At 42.9% G+C, this 27724-nt stretch overlaps 1 protein-coding gene across 1 annotated transcript in view; it reads left to right on the top strand.

Annotated features, from left to right (window-relative positions):
• slc25a44a (solute carrier family 25 member 44a) overlaps nucleotides 1–27464 on the top strand; it is a 39859-nt gene extending 12395 nt beyond the window's left edge. The window contains 6 exon segments of the mRNA XM_052042354.1: nucleotides 16591–16889; nucleotides 16891–17010; nucleotides 17012–17057; nucleotides 17060–17248; nucleotides 22899–23026; nucleotides 26908–27464. Of these exon segments, the coding sequence (XP_051898314.1) occupies nucleotides 16626–16889; nucleotides 16891–17010; nucleotides 17012–17057; nucleotides 17060–17248; nucleotides 22899–23026; nucleotides 26908–27099 (939 nt within the window). The 5' untranslated portion in view covers nucleotides 16591–16625 and the 3' untranslated portion in view covers nucleotides 27100–27464.
• Nucleotides 27465–27724: the final 260 nt, after the last annotated feature.

Below are 27724 nucleotides of genomic sequence, written 5' to 3'. Positions count from 1 at the left end.
TATATGGCATGCTTGCTTTTCTTGGTTGAGGCATTGAGTTCAAGAGTCAGGAAGTTATGCTGCAGCTTTATAAAACACTGATTATTGCATTCAGTTCTGGTCGTCCCATTATAGGAAGGATGTGGAGTCTTTGGAGAGGGTGCAGAAGAGTTTACCAGGATGCTGCCTGGATTAGAGGGCATGTGCTATAAGGAGAGGATGGACAAATTGGGGTTGTTTTCTTTGGAGTGGCGGAGCTGATGGGAGAATTGAGAGAAGTTTATAAAATTATGAGAGGCATGGATTGAGTAGACATCCAGTATCTTTCTCCTAGGCTCGAAATGTCTAATACTAGAAGGAGTGCATTTAAGGTGAGATGAGGAAAGTTCAAAGGAGATGTGTGGGGCAAGTTTTTTTTACACAGAGAGTTGTGGGTTCCTGAAATGTGCTGCCAGGGTTGGTGGTGGAAGTAGATACGATAGAGGCCTTTAAGAAGCTCTTAGATAGGCATGTGAATATGCAGAGGGATATGGACCTTGTGTAGGCAGAAGGGATTAGTTTAATTCGGCATCATTGGCATAATTAGTTTGACATAACATCGTGGAACGAAGGTTCTGTTCCGATGCTGTATTGTTCTATGTTCCAAGCATTCTGCCTGCGTATGTGCCCATCCATTTTTCTTCAACTCAGATACGCATCCTAACCTACTAACGACCAACGTCATACTGGTGCTTCTACATGCTCTCTTAAACATTAAGTCCACTGTACTAAATCATGTTGCCTGAATTCTCACATCTGTCAATCCGTACACTAAGTGATCTCACACTTGTCTGATCTAAAAAGGGTTGGAAGTTGGACCTTTGTCTCAGTGTCTTTCGGATGATCATGTATTTGCTAATTGTTTCCTCTGGACCCTAGTTGAACGTGCTAAATGTAGCTCTCAAAAATCTCTGATGGCACCAGATTAAAGTAACCCTTCAATGTTTTCACTGTGACATCATGTGAGACCTTGTCTCCAGTTTGTGGTGCTGGTGGACTTACCAGTGTCTTTTATACCTCCAGCCTTGCCACCAGCACAATACCACCGTCCTCCCCTTGTGTTTTACCATGTTTCTTAGTGCTGTATGCTCCACTGAACCTTGACAATATCATTCACCCTCAGGAACATTTCACTCATTCCACGTGCTGGGCTCATGGCTTATACCTTCTGAGCACCCGACGTGTCTGATACATTCACTGCCTGCCATATCACTGTTCTACTTGTTGTCTACTTTCTTCACTCTAGATTACCATCCTGCTACTCCTTCAAGCAGCAATATCCCACCTCCATCAACAGTAGAGTATCTTTAGATTCCTGTGATGCTGCTTGTGGGAGCAGTTAGGCAGAACATTCTTTTCCGAAAACAGTAACTCTGAATTAAAAAGCCTGGTTCAGCACTATGCAGAGGTTGTATCATGTCATACACCTAAATATTATTGGTCCACTTGTATTTGTATTTTACATGAAAGCTGCCTTGGATGCTGTGAACAACAAGTTCTGTACCCCAAAGTTACTCAGTTGTTATGACGTAAAATTGAATTGTGCCTTTCACTGCATTCTCAAGATGTCCAGTGAATAGCAGGGGTGAGGTCTGATGCATCTCCATTATGATCTGTGTGATATCTCAGCTTAAGAAGATAAGAAGTAGGAATGGGCCACACAGCCCTTGAGTATGCACTGCCCTTCAAATAGGTCATTGCTACTCTGACCTCTGACCTCCTCTTCACTTTCCTGACTGGCTAACACCTTTGGCTGAGCCTGTGACCCCTTATTTTAGATTCCCTTTCGGGGAAACAAACTTTCACCATTTCCCCTGTCAAACTCCCTTTAAATCTTAATATGTTCACCTGATTCTTCTTTAAAAAAAACAAAGATATGGCCCAATCATTCCTCATAAGGCAACCCTTCGTCCCAAGAATCAGTCTGGTAACTTATAGAGTCAGTGAAACATACTGTGTGGAAATAGGCCCTTCAGCCCACTGAGTCTGTGCTAACCATCAACCACCCCTTTACACTAATACTGCAATAATTCCACTTTTTGTTCTCACATTTTCATCAACCACTCCCCCCCCCACCCCCGCGCCCCCCCCCCCAAGATTCTACTGCTCACTTACACATGAGGGGCAATTTACTGTGGCCATTTACCCTACCAACTCACACATCATAGGGATGTGGAAGGTAACTGAAGCACCCAGAGGAAATCTATGAGGGCACAGGGAGAATGTGCAACCTCCACACAAACAGCATCCAAGGTGAGTCTCTGCTGCTTTGAAGCAGTGGCTCTACTAGCTGCACCACTCTGCCGCCTGATTGAATTGTCCACCAGTTGAATTTCTTTGCTCTGAATGCCATAGTCATCGCTATTCACTTGCAGACTTCTTGTGTCCTCATAATGTACTTTTCCACCAATCTTTGTCTCATCTGAAAACTTAATTACACTTAGTCCTTTCGTCTGTCATTATTGTGAATTATAAATGGCCGAGGCCTCAGCACTGATCCCTGTAGTCTCCCACCGGTTACTAAGTTAGGTAAGCTGAAAGTGACCCACTTAACTCTTTCTAGCTGTTTGACAATCTTCTATCCATGGTAGTATATTACCCCCACTCACTCATCCCGTGGTCCTTATCTTTTGCAGTAACATTTTATGAGGCACCTTATTGGATATTCACATATATTGGTTCTTCTACGTCCACCTCAAAGAATTCTAAAAATAATGTCAAACACCATTTCCCTTTCATAAAATCATGTTGATCTCCCTGATCTTGTGTTTTTTGACACTTTTCTGTAATAGCCAAGAATTTTCCTTACTCTTTTCTTGATTAGTGGTGTTGCATTTCCAGTCTACTAGGACTTTTTTAAAATTTATAGAATTTTGAAAGATCACCATACATATATAGTTGTTTCAAGTTCCTCCTTTTTGCCCTTTGTATTCTACTTTTTTTATATATTCATTCAAGGGATGTGGGCTTTGCAGGCTGAGCCAGCATTTAATTGCCCATCCCTAGCTGCCCTTGAGAAGGTCATGGTGAGCTGCCTTCTTGAACTGCTGCATTCCTTGAGGAGTGGGTATACCCACAATGCTGTTAGCTAGAGAGTTCCAGGATATTGACCCAGTGGCAATGAAGAAACAGAGGTATATTTTCAAATCAGGTTGGTGTGTGGCTTGGAGGGCAACTTCCAGGTGGTTGTGTTCCCCGTGCTTTTGCTGCCCTTGTCCTAGCTGGTAGAGGTCGTGGGTTTGGAAGGTGCTGTCTTTGGAGTCTTGGTGAGTTGCTGCGGTTCATCTTGTGGATGGTACAAACTGCTGCTACTGTGTACTGGTGGTGGAGTGAGCAAGTGGATGTGGATTGTGCCTATCAAGCAAGTTGCTATGTATTCTATGGTGTCAAACTTGTTGAGTGTTTTGTATGGACCATATTGGTATTCTCAGGCAAGGGGAAAGGCAGCAGCGTCTGCTTTATGATCAATGCTTTGTGGTGCACTGATGTGTCGATCTTAGCTCAATTCTGTTCTGATCATGAATACCTATTCTTAAAATGCTGACCCTTTTATCTACCGAGGGAATTCTCCTCCACCATCTTGTCGGCAAGCTACATACCACCTCAAGCCAACGTCAAGGTGGCACTGGATGAATTACACTCAGCCATCAACTCTCTTGAGGCAGCAAACCCTGATACTCTACTCATCATCGCCAGGGACTTCAATCAAACTAACTTCAGGGACGTACCCCCCAAATTCCATCAGTGTCTCCTGCCCCACAAGGATGGTTAGCACTCTACATCCTGGCTACACCACCATCAAATATGATATCACTCGATCCCTCACCCTCATTTCAGCAAGTCGGATCATCTGTTGGTGCTGTTCCTGCTGGCTTACAGACAGAAATTGAAGTGTGAGGCACCAATGAAAAGAATATTACAGCAGGGGTCTGAGGAAGCTGAGGGTCTACTTAAGGACTGCCTTATGTCGGTGGACTAGAACATATTCAAGGTCACTTCATCTAGCCTGTACGAGTATACTTCGGTCCTCACTAGTTTCATCAAGTAATGTATTGATGGCAGTGTTCCGATGAAGACATTAGGGTCTATCCTAACACGAAACCTTGGATGAACAGGGAGATCCACTCTCTGCCAAAGTCCAGATCCAAGGCTTTCTGGAAGGATGACCCTGCATTGTACAAGAAAGCTAAGTATGACCTCCGTAAAGCTATCAGGCTGACACCACTGTTATAGGCTGGATCAACAACAATGATGAGACGAAGTACGGTAAAGAGATTGTGAACCTTGTGTCATAATGTCAGAACAACAACCTAGCAACCTAGCCCTTAATGTCAGTAAGCTGAAAGAGCTAGTTGTTGATGTAAGGAAGCAGATAAGGCGGTGGGGGTGAACACAACCCTGTCTTCATCAAAAGAGCTGCTGTAGAGATGGTCAACAGCATCCAGTTCCTAGGCATCCATTTCACCAGTAACCTCTCCTGGTTCATCCATACTGATGCAATGATCAAGAAGGCACATCAGTATATCTACATTCTTAGGCATCTGAGAGGATTTGGCTTGTCCACAAGGAATGCGTTATAAAAAGTATCCTGACGGGTTGCTTTTCAGCCTGGTATGGCAACTGCTTTGCTCTGGACCATCGGAACCTGCAAAGAGTGATAAACACAGCCCAGTCCATCACAGGCTTATCCAAGCAGTCCATCTACATGGTGTAATACACAAAAAGTGCTGGAGAAACTCAGCAGGTCAGGCACAAACCCAACTGCCCTGGTAGACCCATTGTTTCGGCCTTCTCCTGCCCCACTGAACTTGTGTCCTCATATCTTGACTCCATTTTGTCCCCCTTAGTTCAGTCCCTTCCTACTTATGTCCGTGACACTTCACAGGCTGTCCATCACTTCAACAGCTTCCAGTTCCCCGGCCCTGACCACCTCATTTGCATCATGGACATCGAGTCTCTGTACGCTTCCATCCCCCATAAGGAAGGCCTTAAGGCTCTCCATTTTTTTCTTGATAACAGACCCAACCAGTTCCCGTCCACCACCACCCTCCTGGCAGAACTGGTTCTCACCCTTAACAACTTCTCCTTCAGCTCCTCCCATTTTCTCCAAACTAAAGGTGTGGCCATAGGCACTTGCATGAGCCCAGCTATGCCTGCCTCTTTGTCGGCTACGTGGAACAGTCCATGTTCCAAGCCCACACTGGTAACGCCCCCCAACTCTTTCTCCGCTACATTGATGACTGCATTGGGGCTGCTTCCTGCACCCGTGCTGAGCTCGTCAATTTCATCAACTTTGCCTCCAACTTCCACCTTACCCTCAGATTCACTTGGTCCGTCTCCAACACCTCTCTCCCCTTTCTGGATCTCTCCGTCTTCATCTCTGGAGACAGATTAACCACAGACATCTTCTACAAACCCACTGACTCCCACAGTTACCTTGACTACACCTCTTCCTACCCTGTCACTTGTAAGGACGCCATCCCCTTCTCCCAGTTCCTCCACCTCTGCCGCATCTGTTCCCATGATGAGGCTTTCCATTCTAGGACATCAGAGATGTCCTCCTTTTTCAGTAACCAGTGTTTCCCTTCCATCACCATCAATGCTGCCCTTACCTGTATCTCCTCCACTTCCCCCATGTCTGCCCTCAGCCCCTCCTCCCCCCTCCCCCCGGACATAACAGGGACAGGGTTCCCCTTGTCCTCACCTACCACCCCATGAGCTTCCGTATTCAACACATCATTCTCCGCAACTTCTGTCACCTCAAATGGGATCCCACCACCAGACCCATCTTCCCCTCACTTCCTCTCTCCACTTTCCAAAGGGACTGCTCTCTCCGTGACTCCCTTGTCCACTCGTCCCTCCCCACTGATAATCCCCCTGGCACTTATGCCTGCAACTGCACCAAGTACTACACCTGTTCCTACACCTCCTCCCTCATCACCATTCAGGGTCCCAGACAATCCTTCCAGGTGAGGCAGCACTTCACCTGTGAGTTTGAGGGTGTCACTTATTGCATCCAGTGCTCCCGGTGCGGCCTCCTGTGCATTGCTGAGACCCAACACAGATTGGGTGACTGCTTTGTCGAGCACCTTCGCTCCTTCTGCCGCAACAGCCAGAACCTTCTGGTGGCCACCCACTTCAGTTCCACATCCCACTCCCATACTGACATGTCTATCCACAGCCTCCTCTACTACCACGTTGAGGTCAGATGCAGGTTAGAGGAACAACACCTCATATTCCGCCTTGGGAGTCTCCAACCTGATGGCCTCAACATCGATTTCTCCCCCACCTTCTTTTTCTCCCCCCCCACTCCTTTATCTTCCCTTATTCCTATGGCTCCCTTCCCCCGCCTTGATGACCTCCCCATCTCCTCTGCTTCCCTCCTCCATCCTTTATTCTGTCCACTGCCCTCTCCTACCGGATTCCTTCTTCTTTGGCCCTTTGCCTCTTCTACCCATCACCTCTCAGCTTATTACATCTTCTCCCCCTCTCCCTCCCCCCCCACCTACCTTCCCCCTCAGCTGGACACCGGTCACCTGAACTCGCCTATCACCTGCCTGCGGGTGCTCCTCCCCCTCTCCCCACCACCTTATTCTGGCTTCTGCCCTCTTTCCAGTCCTGATGAAGGGTCTCGGCCCGAAACGTCGACTGTTGATTTCCCTCCATAGATGCTGCCTGACCTGCTGAGTTCCTCCAGCATCTTTTGTGTATTACTCCAGATTCCAGCATCAGAATTGAGTCTCCATCTACATGGTATGTTACCTCAGGAAGGCTTACACTATCATCAAGGATACCAGCCACCCTGGCCATTTCCTTTTCTCTCTTCTACCTTCTAGAGGAAGGTACAAGAGCTTGAAAGCCTGGATGACCAGACTCAAGAACACCTTCTTCCCCCCTGCTATCAGACTTCTGAACCAATCTCCTCTTTCACACCCCCTCTCCGGTAGTGCTGCCATATTCTCCAACCCTTAATTCTACCTCTTTTGTTATTGTCACTTTAGCATTTCTTTTTGCACTACCTCAGTTTGCACTACTATACTTTGCACCATTCCATTGTTTTTGTGCACATCATTGTATTTATTGTTGTATTTATTATTACCATGTACACTGTTTACTCTGTGAGCTTCATGCAAGCAAGGAATTTCATTGCACCCTGGTGTATATGACAATAAACTAATCTGAATCTGAGCTGCACTCACCCAGGCAAGTGGAGAGTGTTCCATCACACTCCTAACTTGAGCCTTGTAGATTGGTGGACAGGCATTGGGGAGTTAGGAGGTGAGTTACTTACCGCAGGATTCCAGACTTCTGACCTGCTCTTGTAGCCACATTGTGTATATGGCTACTCCATTTCAGTTTCTGGTCAATGGTAAGCCCCAGGATATTCATCTGGGGGATTCAGTGAATGTCAGGGGATGATAGCTGGATTATCTCTTGTTGGATATCATCATTGCCTGGCACTTGTGTGGAGTGAATGTTACATCCTATTTTTGGTATGTCTTTGGTACCATCTCCATTTCCATATGATCACAATTAATTCTACATTTCAGCTTTCAAAGGGAACAACATTTTTTTGCCACACTTTTACAGTTGTAAAATCTTCAGGTCTTCCATTATTCTTTGCAATGATATTAGTCATTTCATTCATTCAAATGTCATCTGAATTTCTTTAGATAAGCAAGAATGGAGTTCCATTCCAATAGAGTGGTTATTTCTCATTGGTATCTTTGTTGGTAATTATTAAGTATTTACTTAAATGTCTGCAACTGTTTAATGAATTTTTAATCTAATTTACCAACACTTTTAATGTATTTGCTATTGCTTAAGTTTAAAAAAAGTATAAAATTGTGAAATGTTATCATTTTTACTCTTCCTCAAAATATTCAGTTCTGCATGATTAGTTATTAATCCGCTCTCAGTCCATATGACTGGATCTAAAACAGCCCGTTCCCTAGTTGGATCCACAATATATCGTTTGCACAAACTGTGATAAGTTCATTCCATAAATGCGTCCTCATGATTACCTTTGCAAATTTGATTTGCCACATTGATAAAAATTAAAGTTGCCCACATTTATTGCATACCTTTTTTACCCTCATTATAAGTCCACATTTTTACTTGATCTAACCCGCTTTCATATTGTCATGTAACATCCCATAATGACATTATTTATTGATCTTTAATGGGGTTTACACTTTACCAAGGATCGGAATGACAACTCTCCAAACTGGTGCAAAAGGAGACACCAGACAAACATGTTTATTGCAGGTTGGCCTCAAACCTGTTACAAGAGAATCACTTTAGCTAGTTTCTCCACAAGGCAATGCAAACCAACAGAAAGTGTAATCTCAATCAGCAGGATCTATTCATGTTTCCTAGAAATTACTTCAAAGAGCCAACAATACTGCAAAAACTCAGGACAACATGTGTTCTGCCAGTGCCACAGATTGTCACCTCTAAAGGCACAAGCAGATCCTTGCCCGGGGCTACGATGATTTAGCCATTGCTGGGGGCCCTTGGCCTCTTTACAATGATAATTTCTATCCTCTTTTATTTCTTATCTCCACCCAAACTGATTTTGCTCTTTGAACCAATCATTGTCCTCATGTCATCATTTACAGTCGGAATTATTCCACCTCTTCCTTTTTGCCAGTTTATCTGGATTATTAGTTCCTGGCCATAGTCACCTTGCAGCCTTGTGTCTGTAGTAATTATTAGATTGATTGGATCTTGAGAGCAGGACCAAATGTTTCAGGAGTACTTTTTTAGTTCTAGTAACAGGTAGGTATTGAATCCATGAAAATCAAAAATCTGCAGATGCTGAAAGTCTGAAATAAAAACAGAAAATACTGGAAATACTTTGCAGGTCAGGCAGCATCTGTGAAAAGAGAAACAATTAATGTTTCTGGTCGGGGACCCTGCATCAGAACTGGGACAGACAGAAAACCAAGTTAGTTTGCAGTAGCAGAGAAGGTGCAGGAGGGTGAGGTCAAATGGGATAGCGGGATGGGTCAGGGTAGCAGTTAGCAGCATACTATGCTTCTTTATCTGTATAATTTGTTATTAACAGTGAGGTTGAGTGACAAACCCAACAAGTCAGAATGTACTAATAGAAAAAAAACTGAACCAATATTGCTGACAAGCAGTAACGTTCTGATACAGACAGAAAGAAAGAGGGAGCTACCTAATGTTGGAGAATTCAATATTGAGTCCAGAAGACTTCAGTATGCCCTGATAGAAGATGAGGTGTTGTTCCTCAAGCTTGCATTGGGTCTCATTGTAACTGTGCAGGAGGCCACAGACAAAGGTCAGAATGGGAGTGGGGTGGTGAATTAAGATGGGGGGTGATAGGTGGGGACTGTAGAGTGGATCAGAAAATCATGAAGGGAATTTTCCCTCAGAAATGCTGAAGGGGGAAAGGAAAATGTGTCTGTGGTGGAATCATATGGAACCTTTGAATGTCATCTGGATCCTGAAATGCTACGTATCTGATCTAGAATTGGCTCTTTTGCCTTATTATAGATGATATTTGGCTGGGTCTTTCTTCCCAGTTTCCAAAAAAAATTTTCTGTGCAGTCAATCAGTGTATAGGAACAAAACAGGGATCTACTTGTGCCTTTGAGATGAGAAACTGTAGCTCTGGATGGGAGTCTGATCTTACTGTTTTATGATACTTTGCTGCCACTTTGAATAACTAATTGAATAACTGACCAACAGACTGCAATCAGTAAAGATAGTCAGCAACACTGCTGCCACGATTATTCTCAACTCTGGTGTCCCACAAGGCTGTGTCGTCAGCCTCCTACTCTACTCCCTATACACTCATGACTGCGTGGCCAGATTCTGCTCTAACTCCATCTACAAGATTGCAGGTGATAGCACCATAGTGGGCTGTATCTCAAATAACAATGAGTCGGAGTACAGGAAGGAGATAGAGAGCTTAGTGACATGGTGTCATGACAACAACCTTTCCCTCAATGTCAGCAAAACAAAAGAGCTGGTCATTGACTTCAGGAAGGTAGGTGGTGTCCATGCTCCTGTCTACATCAATGACGCTGAGGTTGAGGGGGTTGAGAGCTCCAAGTTCCTAGGAGTGAACATCACCAATAGCCTGTCCTGGTCCAACTACATAGACACCATGGCCAAGAAAGCGCACCAGTGCCTCTACTTCCTCAGGAGGCTAAATGAATTTGGCATGTCACTATCGACCCTCACCAATTTTTATCGATGCACCATAGAAAGCATCTGGATGCATCACGGCTTAGTATCGCAATTGCTCTGCTCGGGACCGCAAGAAACTGCAGAGAGTTGTGGACACAGCCCAGCACATCCCAGGAACCAGCCTCCCCTCCATGGACTCTGTCTATACTTCTTGCTGCCTTGCTTGAGCAGCCAGCATAATCAAAGACCCCACCCACCCCAGAAATTCTGTCTTCACCCCTCTCCCAGAAGAAAAAAGATACAAGGCAGAAGATACAAAATCCTGAAAGCATGTACCACCAGGCTCAAGGACAACTTCCATCGTGCTGTTATAAGACTATTGAACAGTTCCCTGTACAATAAGATGGACTCTTGACCTCACAATCTGCCTGGTTGTGACCTTGCACCTTATTGTCTGCCTGCACTGCTCTTTCTCTGCATTCTGTTATTGTTTTACCCTGTACTACCTCAATGCACTGATCTGTATGAGAGGTATGCAAGACAAGTTTTTCACTGTACCTCGGTACATGTGACAATAATAAACCAATTCCAATAATTCAGACAGATGAATATATCCTGTTGATTGAGATTACATTTTTTCTTAGCTTTAGAGTGCATGCCTTTTTAAGATCAGTAGTTAATGTCAAAATGAGATGTTTCATCATGTAGATTAAATGGGGGAATAAGTCAGAAGGTTTCAGTCTCCATGTCTGAATTTATCCTGGACATAATTTCACTAAGTTGTACCACTGAATTTCAGCTGCAAGGCCAAGCTGTTTCATGAGGCTTTGGAATCACTTGCCTACCTGGATGACCCATTAAAATTAAAGAAGATGAATATAAGAACATTAGATAAAGAGCAGGAGTAGGCCATTTGGACAAGATCATGATTCTATCTTAATATCATTTTCCTGCCCTTTTCCTTTTTATGTCTGTTGATGCCTTTAATATCCAGTAATCTATTGATTTCTTTTCAAGTCCAGTCAATGCCTCCATGGCACTGTGGTGTGAATAATTCCACAGCTTTGTATGCTTCCATGAGGCCATTTCTCATTCTCCTAAACTCTTGACAATGGGGGCCTAGCCTACTCAATCTGTCCCCTTACGACCAACCCGCCATCCCAGGAAGCAGACTGGTGAATCTTCACTGCACTTTTTCTACAGCAAGTACGTATATCTTTCCTTGGGAAAGGAAATACAAATTTACACTATACCCCTGGTGTGGTCTAACTAAGATCTTGTAAAATTGTATTGAGATATCCTGGAATGCAAATCCTTTTGCAATAAAAGCTAACATAGCATTTGCTTTTCTAACTGCAAAGCTTTTAGCAGAACTGTTAGGTTTTTGTGACTTGTGTGCAAGGATGCCCAGGTACCATGAACGTTAGAATTTTCCCAGTCTTTCATCATTTCTATGTTTTCTACCTAAGTGACTAACCTCACATTTTTCCACATTGTTCATCCTCTGCCTGTTGTTACCTACTCACCGTGCTTGTCTATAACCCCTTGTAACCTCTTTGCATCCTCATCACTAATCACAATCCCACTTAATTTGTGTCATCAGCAAACTTGGAAATGTTACATTTGATTCCCTTAGCCAAATCATTGATGTAGATTGTGAAGATGAGGCCCAAGCACAAATCCCTGCTGGATCCCACTTGTTACAGCCTGACAACTTGAAAAGAACCTGTGTATTCCTGCTCTTTGTTTTCTGTTTATTAGCCAACTCTTAATTCACACTTGTTTATGACCCTGCATTCCATTGGCCTAACCTTGTTCACCAACTTGCTGTATGGAACCTTATTGAAAACCCTCTGGAAATCCCATTATGCAACATTCACTGGTTCCCACTCATCTACACTACTGGATAAATCTTCAAAGAACTCCAATAGATTAGTCAAACGTGACTTCCCTTTCATTAACCCATGTTGATCTAGAGTCACAGAGCAGTACAGCACAGATACAGGCCCTTCGTTCCAACCAGTCCATGCCAACCCAGCTAGTCTCAATTTCCAGTGTTCGGCCCATATCCCTCCAAAGCCCCGCCCCTCCATGTACCTCTGTAAGTGCATCTTAAATGATACCATTGTACCCGCCTCGACCACTTCCTCTGGCAGCTCGTTCCATATACTTAGTACCCTCTGCATGAAAAAGTTGCCCCTCAGGTCCCTTTTAAATCTTACCCCTCTCACACTAAATCTATGCCCCCTCATTTTGGACTCCCTTACTCTGGGGAAAAGACAGTTACCGTCCACCTTATCTATGCCTCTCATAATTTTAAACATTTCTATAAGGTTACCTCTCATTCTCCTACATCTAAGGAATAAAGATCTAGCCTGGCCAACCTCTCCCTGTAACTCAGGAGCTGTAGTCCTGGCAACATTGATCTGCTTAATTATAATATTTCAAAGTGTTTTGATATTACATCCGTTATAATAGGTCTCAGCATTTTCCAACTACTGATGTCAGGCCAACAGATACTTCTTTGTCTTCTCTCTCCCTCCTTTCTTAATCAGAAGGGTCACATTTGCCACCCTCCAATCTGTAGGGACCTTTCCAGAATCAAACAGCACAGCAGATTAAGAAGCTGGAACATTCCATTCACCTGCTTTGTTTGGTTTACTGCTTAAAATAAAGGCATGGATAGTTTTAAATATCGACTATAAATCAGAGGCATGGTAATAGTAGTATGGTGGGCCAACAATGCAGCAGCCTGGGCAATCAGGCAGGAGAAGAGGAGTTTGAATATCACTCTGGTGAATTTAACTTCAAGTAACTGAATAAATCTGGAATAAAATAACTAGTACCAATAATGGTGACCTTGTAATTGCCAGTTTGTTGTTTAAAAAAAAACAATTTGGCTCGTTAATGCCGTTTTTTCCTTATCTTGCCCATGTGTGACTCCAGACCCAGAGTTGATTCTTAAACTGCCCTCAATTCACAGGGCTTCAAAACATAGAACAGTGCAGCATAGTAACAGGCCCTTCAGCCCACAAACTAATCCCATTTGCCTGCACATGATCCATATCCCTCCATTCCCTGCATGTTCATTTTAAAAGCAACTATTGTATGTGTTTCCACCACACCCTCTGGCAACATGTTCCAGGCACCTACCACACTCTGTGTAAGACAAATCCTTTAAACTTTCTCCGTCTCACCTTAAAGCTATGCCCACTAGTACTTGACATTTCCACTCCGGGTTGAAGACTCTGACTATCTAGCTTATCTTTGCCACTCATTATTTTATAAACTCTCATCTCCCCTCAACCTCTAACACTCTAGAGGAAACAATCCAAGTTTATCCAACCTCTCCTTATAGCTAATACTCTCTAATCCTGGCAAACCCCTGGTGAACTTCTTCCGTACTCTGTCCAAAGCCTCCACGTCCTTCCTGTAGTGGGGAGGGGGGCCAGAACCACAAACAGTACTCCAAATGTGGCCCAATGAAAGCATTAGACAGCTGCAAGGAATGGATCTAGCCATATCCTGTGAATAATAAAAAAACATTGACTGCAAGGTCAAAAGTGTAGTGGCCCTCAGATATACTGACTGATATCTAAATTCTGTGTTAGTCTGTTAATGTGCAGGTACTAGGGCTGAGTTGGTAATCTAACTTAGTTAAGTGACATATAGTGAAGTAGTGGGTCTGGCAATGGCGGGTTGTACATAACTGCATGCAGCAATGTTTTGTATTTGGCTTTCCTCGCTTGTATTTCACCTAGAACCTTGGATCAGATCACACTCAATCAACCTCCCATCCACACTTGCCACCGTTAGATGGAAGGCTGGGTTGACTGTGATCTGACCTAAGGTTTGTGGCCACAAGGGTCCATCTTGGGTGTGGAGTTTGCATGTTGTTCCCACATCATTGTAGGTTTCCACTGAGCACACTGGTTTCCTACCATGTCCTATAGAAGGCACACAGGTTAATTGGCTATCACTTAGTGTAGGAAAGTGGCAAAAAAACCAAAGGGGAGTTGAAGGGCATGGGAGAGGGAAAAGCTTGTGTGGCATACCATTCATACAGGTCAATTCATTACACAGTGCATTGAGGTAGTACAAAGTAGAACAATTACAGAGTGCAGAATAAAGTGTAACAGCTACAGAGAAAGTGCAGTGCAGGTAGACAGTAAGGTGCAGGGTCATAACGAGGTAGATTGTGAGCTCAAGAGTCCATTTTATTGTACTAGGAAACTGTTCAATAGTCTTATAACAGCGGAGTAGAAGCTGTCCTTGAACCTGGTGATACTTGCTTTCAGGCTTTTGTATCTTCTGGTGATTTTAGTAGCTGTAAGTTTATTTTGTTACTGCAAACTAAAAAATACTAAAGGCTTAATAGAGTATCATTGCACAAGTATCAATAGAAACAACTGTCTTAAGCGGCTTCTTGTGGTGAAACATGCAGCCTGTGTTCTTAAGAGATTACTGCGGGGAGGTTACATATAAACAGGTTTCCCTCTCTCTCCCCCCCCCCCCCCCGACAGCTTCTATTCTGCTTATCAATTACCAAAGTAACTCTTAAATGGCTCTATAGTTTCTGTTCGAAATCACATTATAACCAATTCAGCCCATGTAATACAAATAGTGTTCCCTAATTCATCAATTACCTCATATCCAATTCACATTATGGAAATGCATTATAGCAGAACTGCCTGTACCACTACTTCCAGAATGTTTCTACATTCATTATGCCTACGTCCCCCACCTGCCTTTTTGTTCCTGCAGTGTTTGTTTACATGTCAATTTGTTCTGCTCTGCAGGAGCAAATGATGTTGTCATGATTGAATAGATACCAGTGACTGCAAACTGAGAAATAACTGAGTCTAGCAGCCTGGCTAAGTGAGGTGAATGCTGGCTATGTGCCATGATTATGTGAGATTGTTGGTAAACAAGTGATTCAGATATGATGAATTTAACAATGCTTGAGGATAGTAGTGCAGTTGTAGAATATAGTTTTTAATAATTTAGTCACTGACCTTGACCACTCTTGTGAAGTCATTGAGTTTCTTGCAGTACTCCATCTAGGTCTTTAGAGCTAGTTTCCTGGAGTTAATCTCCACTGCTCTCTGCAGCCACTACTTTGTGGTATGTTTCTTGAGATCCCTCCTTTCTCCTACTTCCTACCTCTTTCATTAAGGACACCAACTCAGAACCTAAAACCCTGTCCTGAAGTCTGTCCCACATTTGTCCTGTTCTATACTGTTTCTGAGATGTCTTTCACTGTCAGCATCTGCTTCTGTCCCACTTGCACCTTGCCTTTAAGAGGTTCAGGCTCACTTTAACTATTCACATTATTGGCCCCCTGCTCATGCGTCCACCCATTGAACAGTGCCGGCAATAACCGAACACTGAAATGGTAACACACTTGCTGCACAAAATGGCGTGCTGCCCCTAATGTTATTACAATCCTCACACCCATTCATAAATTTACTCTTAGAAATCACTACAGAAGTCATTTTCTGACAGAGCAGAAACAGGCCCTTTGGCTCACTGAGTACCTGCCAACCATCAACCACCCATTTGCACTAATTTATGTTAATCTCATTTTCATTCTCCCCACATTCTCATGAACACCTTCCCCCACCAGATTCTACCACTCACCTACACACTAGGAGCAATTTCCAGTGGCCAATTAACCAATCGACCTGCACGCCTTTGGGATATGGGATGAAACTAGAGCACCTGGAGGAAACCCATGTGGCCACAGGGAGAACATGCAAGTTCCACACACTGGAGGTCAGGATTGAATCCAGGTCTCAGCAATGTGAGGTAGTGGCTCTACCAGCTGCACCCATTTGGGGAGAAGGTAGTCCCACTCAATTGAGCTAAATGGTTTTTACTTTCAAGATGGAATATTAGGGGTGAGGTCTTGGCTCTTTTGCAGTGGTGAGCACATGAAATTTCTGCCTGGAGTATCTGTAGGTGATGCATACAACCTAGATTTTGCATTTGCCTTCCATGTACCTGGAATGCTGAGAGAAGAGATGAAGAGGAATTTCTATTCTCTCTTATTCAGTGATGCCCATAACTAGGGTCTATGGAATGTGCCATAATTTGTTTCACCAACCTCCAGAAATGGAGTGGAAAGTAGAAAATATTAATATGACTGAGATTCATGGGAGCTGTGTAACATTCTTTTCATTCATTTGATATAATTTAACATTAATTTCAGGGGTCATTCAGATTACAAGCATTGACTGGAGAATTCATGAACTGGAGGGAGCAGCTTCAGTCTGCCATGTGCCCAACCGTCACAATAATTTTATGTACATCTTGTGAAGAAAATAAGGATTTTAGATCTTTTTTAGGTTGCTTTTTGTCTAATTTGCAACAATGGTTCTGAAACTCTGCACCTTTCCTGACCTTTTACAGATCTCTGTGGACATCAGTAAAAAGAATGTTAAATAATGCAACAGAAACGAAACATCCAGATAATAGAATGGGAGGACCTGGACAAGAAAAAGTTCTACTCTGTTGGCATTTTCATGACTCTGTCAATCCGCCTTGCAGTTTATCCTGTCATACTGATTAGAACAAGGCTTCAGGTCCAAAGAGGCTGGAGTCAATGCAAAGGCACTTCTGATGCATTCAGTAAGATTGTAAGATCTGAGGGTATGCGAGGACTGTACAGAGGGTTTCTCGTGAATGTGTTTAGCCTAATCTCAGGCCAAGGTCAATGTTACAACCTATGAACTAGTTTGCATGTACGTATCGCACTATAGCAATAATAATGCAGTTAAGTCGTTTGTAGCAGGAGGTTCAGCATCACTTGTGGCACAGACTGTCACAGTGCCCTTTTGATGTAATTTCTCAGCACCTAATGATCATGGGCCAGAAAGGTTACAGAGCCGATTACAGTTGTACCAAACTACAGGAGGTATCAGCCAAAGCTTTGGCCAAGCAAAGAAGGTTATTGTTCATATTTTTAGGATTGATGGCCCAAAAGGATTTTACAGAGGATATTTAGCTGCCTTGTTGACATACATTCCTAACAGTGCAGTGTGGTGGCCTTCTTATCTCTTCTTTGCAGGTATGTAACGTTACAGTTATTCTCTTTCCCATCATGAGCTCACACATTAACCTTTTATTAAACGTGGTGGAATCAAATAATTTGGGAAGAAGTGGGTTTTTAACTGCTGCATACAATCAGCATTATTGCAGCCAAAAAGGAGCCTATTCAGCCTTCAAATCCATGGCCCTTTGAAAGCCTTGATTAATTCTGTTTTCACCACTGTTAAAGCATAGATTCCTGATTGTGCAGTAAGTTGCAGATCATTAACACTTTGTGTAGCAAGAAAGATTTTCCTCACATCCTCCCTGTATTTCATACCTATAACTTTAAATATATATTCCCTAGTCCTTGAGCAAATACTAATGGAGACATTTGCTCCATCTAAACCAGTCAAATTTCCTCTCAACCTTTACTCCAAGGAGAACAGCCACAGTTTTTATCGACTATAATCTTGTAGCTGAAATCCCTCATCCCTGGAACCATCCTAGTGAATCTTTTCTGCACTTTCTCTAAGACCTACATATCCTTTTTGAAGTGTAGTGGCTAGGATCCTGTTGTGGCCTCTCAGCTTTTGAATTCTATGACTCACTTATGAAGCCCTGAATCCGATATGACCTACTGATCTTTGTAGTAACATGTCCTGCTATATGGCGATATAACTTAAACCAGGGCCCTCTGTCCCTGCATACCCTCTAGAGCTGTGTCATTTGTTCTTTCCATTGTTCTTGCTGCCAAAATGTATCATTTCATTCTTTGTGCTAAACTTCAGCTATTTGTCAGTTTATTCCCCCAGCCTATCTATATTCTTTTGCAGACTTTTACTACATTTTGCATTATTTACCACACTGCTAAATTTTCTGTCATCTGAAAGTTTTCAAATTTTATTCCCCACACCATAACCAGGACATCAGTAAATATCAAACATAAACGTAGCCCAAGCATCGCTCTCTTAAAACCTCCAGCAGGAGATCTCAACTCTTTCCTTACTACCTTTAAGTAGTTTCATATCCATGCTGCCACCGACTCTTTTAACTTTGGGTTTCAATTTTGCTAACCAGCCTTTTATGTAGGACTTTGTCAACCACCTTCTGAAAATCCATCTAGGCCACCAGACTAATATTCCAGAGGTCTGGACTAAAAATTTAGAGATCCAAGTTCAAATCCCATTAATGCAGCTGTGAAATTAAAATTGGTTAATGACATCTCCACCTTGCTGACAATCAACACAGACGCACCTCAAGGATGCATACTTAGCCAGCTGCTCTAGTCTCTCTACACTCATGACTGTGTAGCTAGGCACAGCTGAAATGCCATCGATAAATTCACCGATGGATGCTCAATACAAGAGGACATGACTTTAAGGTAATGGGGGGGAAGTTCGAGGAAGATGTCAGAGGGAGGTTTTTCACCCAGAGAGTGGTTGGTACATGGAATGCGCTGCCTGGGGTGGTGGTGGAGGCTGATACGTTGGGCAAGTTCAAGAGATTGTTAGGTAAGCATATGGAGGAATTTAAGATAGGGGGATATGTGGGAGGAAGGGGTTAGATAGTCTTAGGAGTGGCTTGAAGGTCGGCACAACATGGTGGGCCGAAGGCCCTGTATTGTGCTGTATTGTTCTATGGTTCTATGACACCACTGTTGTTGGTAGAATCTCAGATAGCAATGAGGAGGCTTACAGGAGTGAGATAAATCAGCTGGCTGAGTGGTGTCACAACAACAACCTCGCACTCAACGTCAGCAAGACCAAGGAATTGATTGTGGACTTCAGGAAGCGGAAGTCAGGAGAACACGCACTAGTCCTCGTTGCGGGGTCAGCAGTGGAAAGGGTGAGCAGCTTTAAGTTCCTGGGCGTCAACATCTCAGAGAATCTATTTTTGCCCAACACATTCATGCAATCATGCCAGTGGCTCTATTTTATTGGAAGTTTGAGGAGATTTGGTATGTCACCAAAGACTTGCAAATTTCTACAGATGTACGGTGGAGAGCATTCTGACTAGTTGCATCACTGCCTGGTGTGGAGGCTCCAATGTGAAAGAAGCTGCAGAGGGTTGTAGACTCAGCCAGCCTGGCCAACCTCTCTCTATAACTCAGGCCCTCTAGTCCTGGCAACATCTTTGTAAAACTACTCTACATTCTTTCCAGTTTAACCACATCTTTCCTATAACAGGGTGACCAAAACTGTACACAATACTCCAAGTGCGGCCTCACCAATGGCTTATACAACGGCAACATAATGTCCCAACTCCTATACTCAGTGCCCTGACTGATGAAGGCCAGTGTGCTAAAGGCCTTTTTCACCACCCTGTCTACCTGTGATGCCACTTTCAACGAACTATGCACTTGTACTCCTAGGTTCTTCTGTTCCATTACACTTCTTAGTGCCCCACCATTCATAGTGTAAGTCCTACACTGGTTTGACTTTCCAAAATGCATCACCTCACACTTACCTGCGTTGAAATCCATTTATCACTCCTTGGCCCACTTCCCTAACTGATCAAGATCCTCCTGTAATCTACGATAATCTTCTTCACTAACAACAACACCTCCTAATTTCGTGTCATCAGCAAACTTACTGATCAAACCTTGTGCATTCACACCCAAATCATTTATATAAATAACGAACCAATGGGCCCAATGCTGACCCCTGCAGCACTCCACTAGTTACCAGCCTCCATTCCGAGAAACAACCTTCAACCACCACCCTCTGCTTCCTACCTCCGAGCCAATTTTGAATCCACCTAACTAGCTCTCCCTGGATTCCATGGGACTTAACCTTCCAGATCAGCCTACCATGTGGGACCTTGTCGAAGGCCTTGCTAAAGTCCAAATAGACAGCATCCACTGCCCTACCCTCATCTATGTTTTTGGTTACCTCTTCATAAAACTCTAAAAGGTTTGTCAAACACGACTTTCCACACACAAAGCCATGCTGACTCCTCCTAATCAGACTCTGTCTATCCAAATGCTGGTAGATCGATGTCCCTCTGAATTCCCTACAGTAACTTCCCCACTAATGATGGCAGGATGACCGGCCTGTAGTTCCCTGGCTTATCCTTGCTACCAGTCCTGCCCTTCTTTCACCACGTTTCTATGAGTACAGTAGTATTGTATTCCTACGTACTGATCAATGCTCTAAGCTCATCACTCTTGCCTGTTAGGCACTTCAGCTGTTTGCATCAAGACTGGCCTTTTTTGCCCACCATCCTTCTCTTACCTTTTCTTTCATTTCTGGGTATTATAGCCTGCTGAAATTAGCAACACATTACACTGACAAAGGAATCTGCTACATTATTTCACCCTTGGATTAACTTGTTTCCTCTCTGGTTTCGACCCAAAACGTCAACAATTCTTTTCCTCCCTTAAATCCTGCTCGACCCGCTGAGTTCCTCCAGCAGATTGTTTGTTGCTCCAGATTCCAGCATCTGCAGTCTCTTGTGTTTCTATTGTTTTCTCTGTTGCTCAGTCCTGATGAGGGGTCTCAGACCTGGAACATTAACTGTTTATTTTTCCACAATCGCTGCCTGACCTGCTGAGATTTCCCAGCATTTTCTGATTCCCCTGTGATGTGCTCCACTGTCACAGGGCTCTCCATGGCCCGAACTTCCATTCATAGCTCACGTTTGATTTGTTGGTTTTTCTTTCCTCACTCCCACAATCACACCTGGCTACATTTTCCACAACTGATTTGGATTCACAAACAAACTTGTCCTCGCTCACCCAAATCTATTTCATTTGATTAAGGTGAACGTCTCACCAGAGGATCCATGTTTTTTTATATAGTGCAGAGATCCCAGAACTACATCTGGTTGTAAGTGTTGTTTAGCAAATATAGTTCAAAATTATCTAATAACTACATTATTAACAATAATTTAGGACAAAGGTCATGGCTCCTGTATTAAAAGCATTAAAGTAGTGATTAAGTACCAGTATTTGGCAGTTAAACTGTAATGTGGTTAACTTATAACCGAACTTAGAGATGGCCATTCACCTGTGTCAACCTGCCACATTGATGCTAATAATAAGCTAACAGTCTCTCCATCATTGACCTGGATCCTGAATTTGGATAGACCAGCCTAGTTAACCTTTTAAAATGCTCCCTGCATCTGGGGACTAAATTGGAAGAAGGATCCCACAGACTTCCTGAACAGTAGCCCGACATTGTTGTACATGTAGAATTAGATGTTTTAGCCAATATTCCGGACTCCAACATCATAATCCCCGGGCAGAATAGGACAAACCCACCAGAGGTGGCTCAACAGTGGTATACAATCGGGATGGAATAGCACTGGAAGTCTGCAATGTAGACTCTAGACTCCATAAAGTCATGATCAAAGAAATCCCCTGGAGATTACACACACTCCATCAGCTGATGGGTCAAGACATCACCATGTTGAAGGACACTGGGTAGCGAGGGCACAGAATACATTCTGTGGCGGGAGGAGAGAACTTCAGTGTACATCACAATAGTGATAGGAGTGAACGTTGCTTAGACTTTGTGAAGATGAAGACTCTTCTTCACTTTGGGGACATCCTCCATTGTGTGTGTTTGGCATTACCAGCAGGCATAATGGAGTAGATTCAAAACTGGTGATTGTCAGCAGCAGATTTGTATTCCACTGCAGTCTGCGACCTCATGGCTGAACGTGGCCATGTTCTATCATTAGTGTTAAGCCAAGGATCCAACCCTGGTTCAATAAGCAGTACCAAGCATATCATAATGTGAGGTTCCAACTGCAAGCTTCCTTATCATTCCTCCTTTGTTAGATCTAAGTCATTCATGTATATTACAATAAGCAAGCCATTGAGTACTAAACAGTGACCTTAGTGCTATATTCTCCCATAAGAGGAAACATCCTCTCCACATCCACCCTGATTCCAATTCACTCTTCTAAACTCCAGCAGACACAAATCTAGCCTGTCCATCCCACCTTCATGACATAGCCACCCATTCCAGGGACCCAGAAATATATATTCATTTCAAGTCAGTTTGAGTATTGGAAAAATTATATCTCCTTGGGCATGGGTGGGGTTTGGACTTGGCCATGGCAGATTGGGTTGAGGTTGGTTCTAATACAATACCAACCAGACCTCTACAGTGTAAGGGGTTGGTCATTTAGCACAGAGATAAGGAAGATTTTCTGCTGTAAAGCATTATGAACCTTCAGCCTTCTCTGTCTCACCTAGTGTGGACGACAAATAAAATATATTTAAAACTGAGAGAGATTTTTGAACTATAGGGAAATTGAGGATTCAGAGAATTGAGCAGGAAAATGGAGTTGAGACCAAAGGTCAGATCAGCTGTGATGGTGCAGCTCAGGAGCCTATAGTACTTACTTCTGCAGTTATAGTAACTCTACATGCTCACTCACTTCTAATATGTGCACTAACTGTGGATTATAATAGTGTACAGAAATCCATAACCATGTGAAGAAATAATCCTGTTCCATCTCTGGAAATAACTATTCCAACAAAAAAGATATTGAAGCACACAAGTAATCCAATAATGAGTTGCAGTCAAACTTGGAAACCATTTATTTTTTAAAACAAATCCTGATAATGAAACAATTTTTCAGTCGATCAGTCAAAACACCTCACATGTTTGCAAGATTGGAAAAAGTATCTGGGTGAAGAAATATCTTGTTGAATGAATTTTTTGTCTATAATGCAGAGCAACTTTCAACATGGGCTCCCAGCAAATGGCCGCATTTGGTCCTTCAAGGAATGGCAGGCCCGATGGCAGCAGTCACAGCATCTACACTCACCAACCCAATGGATGTGATCAGAACTAGGGTTCAGGTGAGGGGAACCTTTAAAAAAAACTTCATTCTTAGCTTGCAGGTATCATCAGCAAGACTGACATTTAGTGCCCATTCCAGCTGTCTTTGAAAAGTAGTGAGTAATCTCTTTGAACCGTCATTGCCCATAAAGTGCAGATACTGCTAGTTTGGAGTTCCAGGATTTTTACTCAGTGATGATGAAAGAATGGCAATTTAAGTCCAGGTTAGGGAGGTGAGACTTCAAAGGATTCCTATGTGTCTGCTCTCTCTGTCATTCTAGGTGGCCAGGAGTTGCTGAAGGAGATTGGCAAGTTGCTGCAGGATACCCTGTAGATTTTCATAGCCCATCAATGATTTTGTTTCATGTTGAGAATCATCTTTAATTGAAATGCCCTTCATGGTTGAATAACCCACTGGCACTGATTGCTCAGGTTAATGTTGAAGAATAACTTCATGGAGAGGTAAGCAAGGGTCATCCTTTGACCTCTAATATCACTATGGAAGGTATTAGTTAACAAAAAGCTAGCAAAGAGGAAACAGGTATGCTGTTATCTTAAGGTTCAGAAGTTAATACTTTTATATATTTCTCTGATGCACCAGCCCAGGGTGAGTGAGAGAACTCCAGGCATTTTAGCTGTTTAGGAGACACAAGAAATTCTGCAGATGCTGGAATCTGGAGCAATACACAAAACGTGCTGGAGGAACTTAGCGGGTCAGGCAGCATTCATGGAGGGAAATAAACATTCAACGTTTTGGGCCAAGACCCTTCATCAGGACTGGAAAGGAAGAGGGCAGAAGCCAGAATAAGAAGGAGGGGGGAGGGGGAGGAGTTTTAAAAATTCCTTCAGACAGTCTGCATGCTGCAACAGGTAACATTTCCAGTGTCCCACGTTTATTGCTATGGTTCTTTGCTTTCCTTTGTTGATAATCATGTTGATAGCCTGAGTAGGTACTTGTAAGTGAGACAATTGTGGGAAAGGCTCGTTTGTTTTCATTTTGCAGGATGTGGGCACCGTAGGCGAGATCGCCTGCTGTTATTCATTCCAGAATTTAGACCTGTGATGATAAACAGTGATCTATTTCCAAGTCAGAATGGTGGGCAATGTGAAGGGGGCCTTAGAAGGGACCCATGATAGTTGTCCTATGTGCTTGCTGCCCTTCTTCTTAGTGGTGGTAATCGCAGGTTTTGAAGGTGCTTTTGAAGTTTTCTTGGCAAGTAACTTCAGTATATTTATAGTTGATACACGATGCAGCCACTATGACTTAGTGATGTAGGTAGTAAATGTTTAGGTTGGCATAGGGGATGCCAATCAAGTGGGTTGTTTTGTCGTGATGTCTTGAGTATTGCTGGAGCTGCATGTATTCAAGCATGTGAAGAGAATCCCATCACACTATTGACCTGTGTCTTGTAGATGGTGGGAAGACTTTGGCTATCAGGAGGTTAGTCACTCCCATGGAATATCCAGCATCTTGCTCTTGCAGCCACTGTATTTATGTGGTTGGTCCAGTTGAGGTTTCAGTCAGTGAGAAGAAGTTGATGATGTTGGACTTGCTGATGGGAATGCCGTTATATATCAAGGGTAAGTAATTCTACTCTCTCTGTGTTGGAGATGTCTGTTGTCTGGTACTTGTGTGACATGAATGTTACTTCCCACTTATCAGCCTGTGTCTGAATGTTGTCCAGGATTTGCTGCTGACAGACAGGCATGGACTGTTTCATTTTTTTTGCAAATTGTGAGCCTTCAGATAACATGCTAGGTCATACTATTGGAAAGAGGACCATTGATGAAGCAGCTGAAATTTGCTCTGATTGGAATTCATAGGACACTGCTCTGAAGTAACATCCTGGGTCTGAGCTGAAGGGTCTCAACCCGAGGTGTCGACAGTCCATTTCCCTCCATAGATGCCGCCTGACCTGCTGAGTTCCTCCAGCGTTTTGTGTGTTGCACTAAATATTTCAGGGTATTCCACATTTGGAAAGGATAGATGAAAAAGAAAAGAAGCTTGCAAAGTACTATTAATAAGGGAGGAGATCTGGTATTGGTATTGATTTATCATTGTCACGTGTACTGAGATACAGTGAAAAGATTTTGTTTGCATGCCATCCAGGAAGATCATGCCATACATAAGGATGTCAACGTAGTAAAAAGAAAACAGAATGCAGAATATAGTGTTGCAGCTGCAGAAAAAGTGCAGTGCAGGTAAACAAACAAAATGCAAGGGCCCTGACGAGGAAGACTGGGAGATCAAGAATTAATCTTTAGCATACGAGAGGTCCATACAAAGTCTGATAACAGCAGGCTAGAAGCTATTCTTGTGTCTTTTGGTATGTGCTTTCAAGCTTTTGTGTCTGATCTTGGCTTGATAGAACATAATGCAAAATTTGGACTGAGCTAAGAAATAGCAAAGGGCAGGAAACAGTGATGGGAGTAATTTATAGGCCACAAAATAGTTGTAACACAGGACATGACATAAACCAGGAAATTAAAGGTCTGTGTAACAGAGGAAATGCAGTAATCTTGGGAGACTCTAACCCACATATAGACTGGACAATTCAAATTTGCCGAAGTAAAATGGAAGGTGAATTTGTGATTATAAAGGAGATGCTTTACTAGATCAACATGTGAGAAACCAACTAGGGAAAAAGCTATTTTGGATCTCATTTTTGGACATTAAGGGTTCATTGATAACCTGGTTGTCAAGGGGTCTTTGGGAAAGAGTGACCATATGATAAAATTTGACATCACAGAACAGACCCTTCGGCCCACAATGTTGTGCCAACATAGCTACTCCCTCCTACCTACAGAATGCCCTTATCCCTCTATTTTCCTCTCATTCATGTGCCCATCTAAGCCCCTCTTAAAAGCCCCCAATGAATTTGCCTTCACCACCCTATCAGGCAACGCATTCCGGACATCCACCACTCTCAGTAAAAAACGTACCCCTCACGTCTGTTCTGAAGAAGGACATCAAGTTTGAAAGTGAAGTAATTTAATGTAAATTTTGGGTCTTAAATCTAAATAAAGGAAACTATGAAGGTGTGGAAGGAGAGTCGCAAGAAAATTCTTTAAGGCACTAAAATCCAACAGCAAAAGTTGTTCATCCATGGCTGACAGGAGAAATTAAAGGTGGCACTAAATCCATGAAAGGTGCGAAAAGTAGCAGGAGGCCCGAGGATTGGGGATATTTTTGAACTCACTACAGGAGGATCAAGAAATTAATAAAGAAAGGCAAGGTAAGATCCGAGAGCAGACTGGCGAGAAAAATGAACCACAGAGGCTTTCACAGGTATGTAAAAAGGAAAAGACTAGCAAGGGAATGTGTGGGCTCTTATGAACAGAGACAGGAGAACATATTGTTGGAAGTAAGGAGGAACTAAACAATTACTCAACATCCGTCTTTTAGATAGATAGATAGATATCTTTATTAGTCAGATGTACATCGGAACACACAGTGAAATGCATCTTTTGCGTAGTGTGTTCTGGGGGCAGCCCGCAAGTGTCGCCACATTTCCGGCGCCAACATAGCATGCCCACAACTTCCTAACCTGTACATCTTTGGAATATGGGAGGAAACCGGAGCACCTGGAGGAAAGCCATGCAGACACGGGGAGGACGTACGTACAAACTCCTTACAGACAGTGGCCGGAATTGAACTCGGGTTGCTGCCGCTGTAAAGTGTTATGCTAACCGCTACACTACCGTGAAGACAAACAAAAATCAGGTTTCTGTATGTTATTGGCAAAATATTCTTATCCAAATTTGTAGAATAGAATAAACCTGGGAGATCTGATGTTGAGTAGAAAAGAAGGTCTTGATGAGCACCTGATCAATTGGAAACATACTGGAATTTCCAAATCCTTGCAATTTGCTGAGACTTATTTAATGTTTTCTCTTTCAGGTGGAGGACAAAACCTCGATAATTGAAACTTTCAGTCGGGTTTTGAGAGAGGAAGGTGCATAGGGCTTCACCAAGGGGCTATCTGCTCGCATCTTATCTGCAGCTCCAACAGCCTTTGTCTTAGTCATTGGTTACGAAACATTGAAGAAGGTCAGTCTAAGGCAAGAATTAGTGACAACTAGACACTGGTAGACATGGTGAAGCAGTATTTCATTAAAACAGTACAAAAATCCATTGTGGCTTTTACTGCAAGGATGCAAAACTTTGAGTATCTTATATGCACCCTCGCTGTATGCAAGTACTAAACTCCAGCAATGTGGTTCTGTAGGATTATTATACCTGTTTAGATTTACATACACTCAGGTATTCTGTATTGTAAATGTGATGTTTAATGTATGCAGAAGCAGGGAATCAAATCATTATGAACGATTTTGTTTGTTCAGCCAATAGTGAATGTGTAAAATGCTGTATCAGCTTCAGTTTTTGACCTTCAAAAGTTGGGATGTGTTTGAAAAAAAGTTTTAAGCTGTTTAATAAAAGACTGCAGTGCTAACGTTTATTGATCTATCATTTAGTGAAGTTAGAAAGTTTAATGCTACCTCATGCAAGCATCTGGTTTGTTAAATTCCTCTACCTGTAGCCCTTCCAGTGCATTAGTGTAAATACATAATTCTGCTTTCACTATCTAGGATGTGAACTAAGTGAATAATATCAGAAAAGTTTCAGACCTGGAGTCCTGTTTTTGTACCAGCTACTCAAATTCAGTCTCACTTCTCAGTTCACATGGCTGTTTCATGTGATGGAAGTGGTATTTAAA

Source organism: Pristis pectinata, chromosome 32 (assembly GCF_009764475.1).
Source record: "Pristis pectinata isolate sPriPec2 chromosome 32, sPriPec2.1.pri, whole genome shotgun sequence".
NCBI classification, from domain to species: domain Eukaryota; kingdom Metazoa; phylum Chordata; class Chondrichthyes; order Rhinopristiformes; family Pristidae; genus Pristis; species Pristis pectinata.
This window is presented reverse-complemented; position numbering and strand designations above follow the sequence as displayed.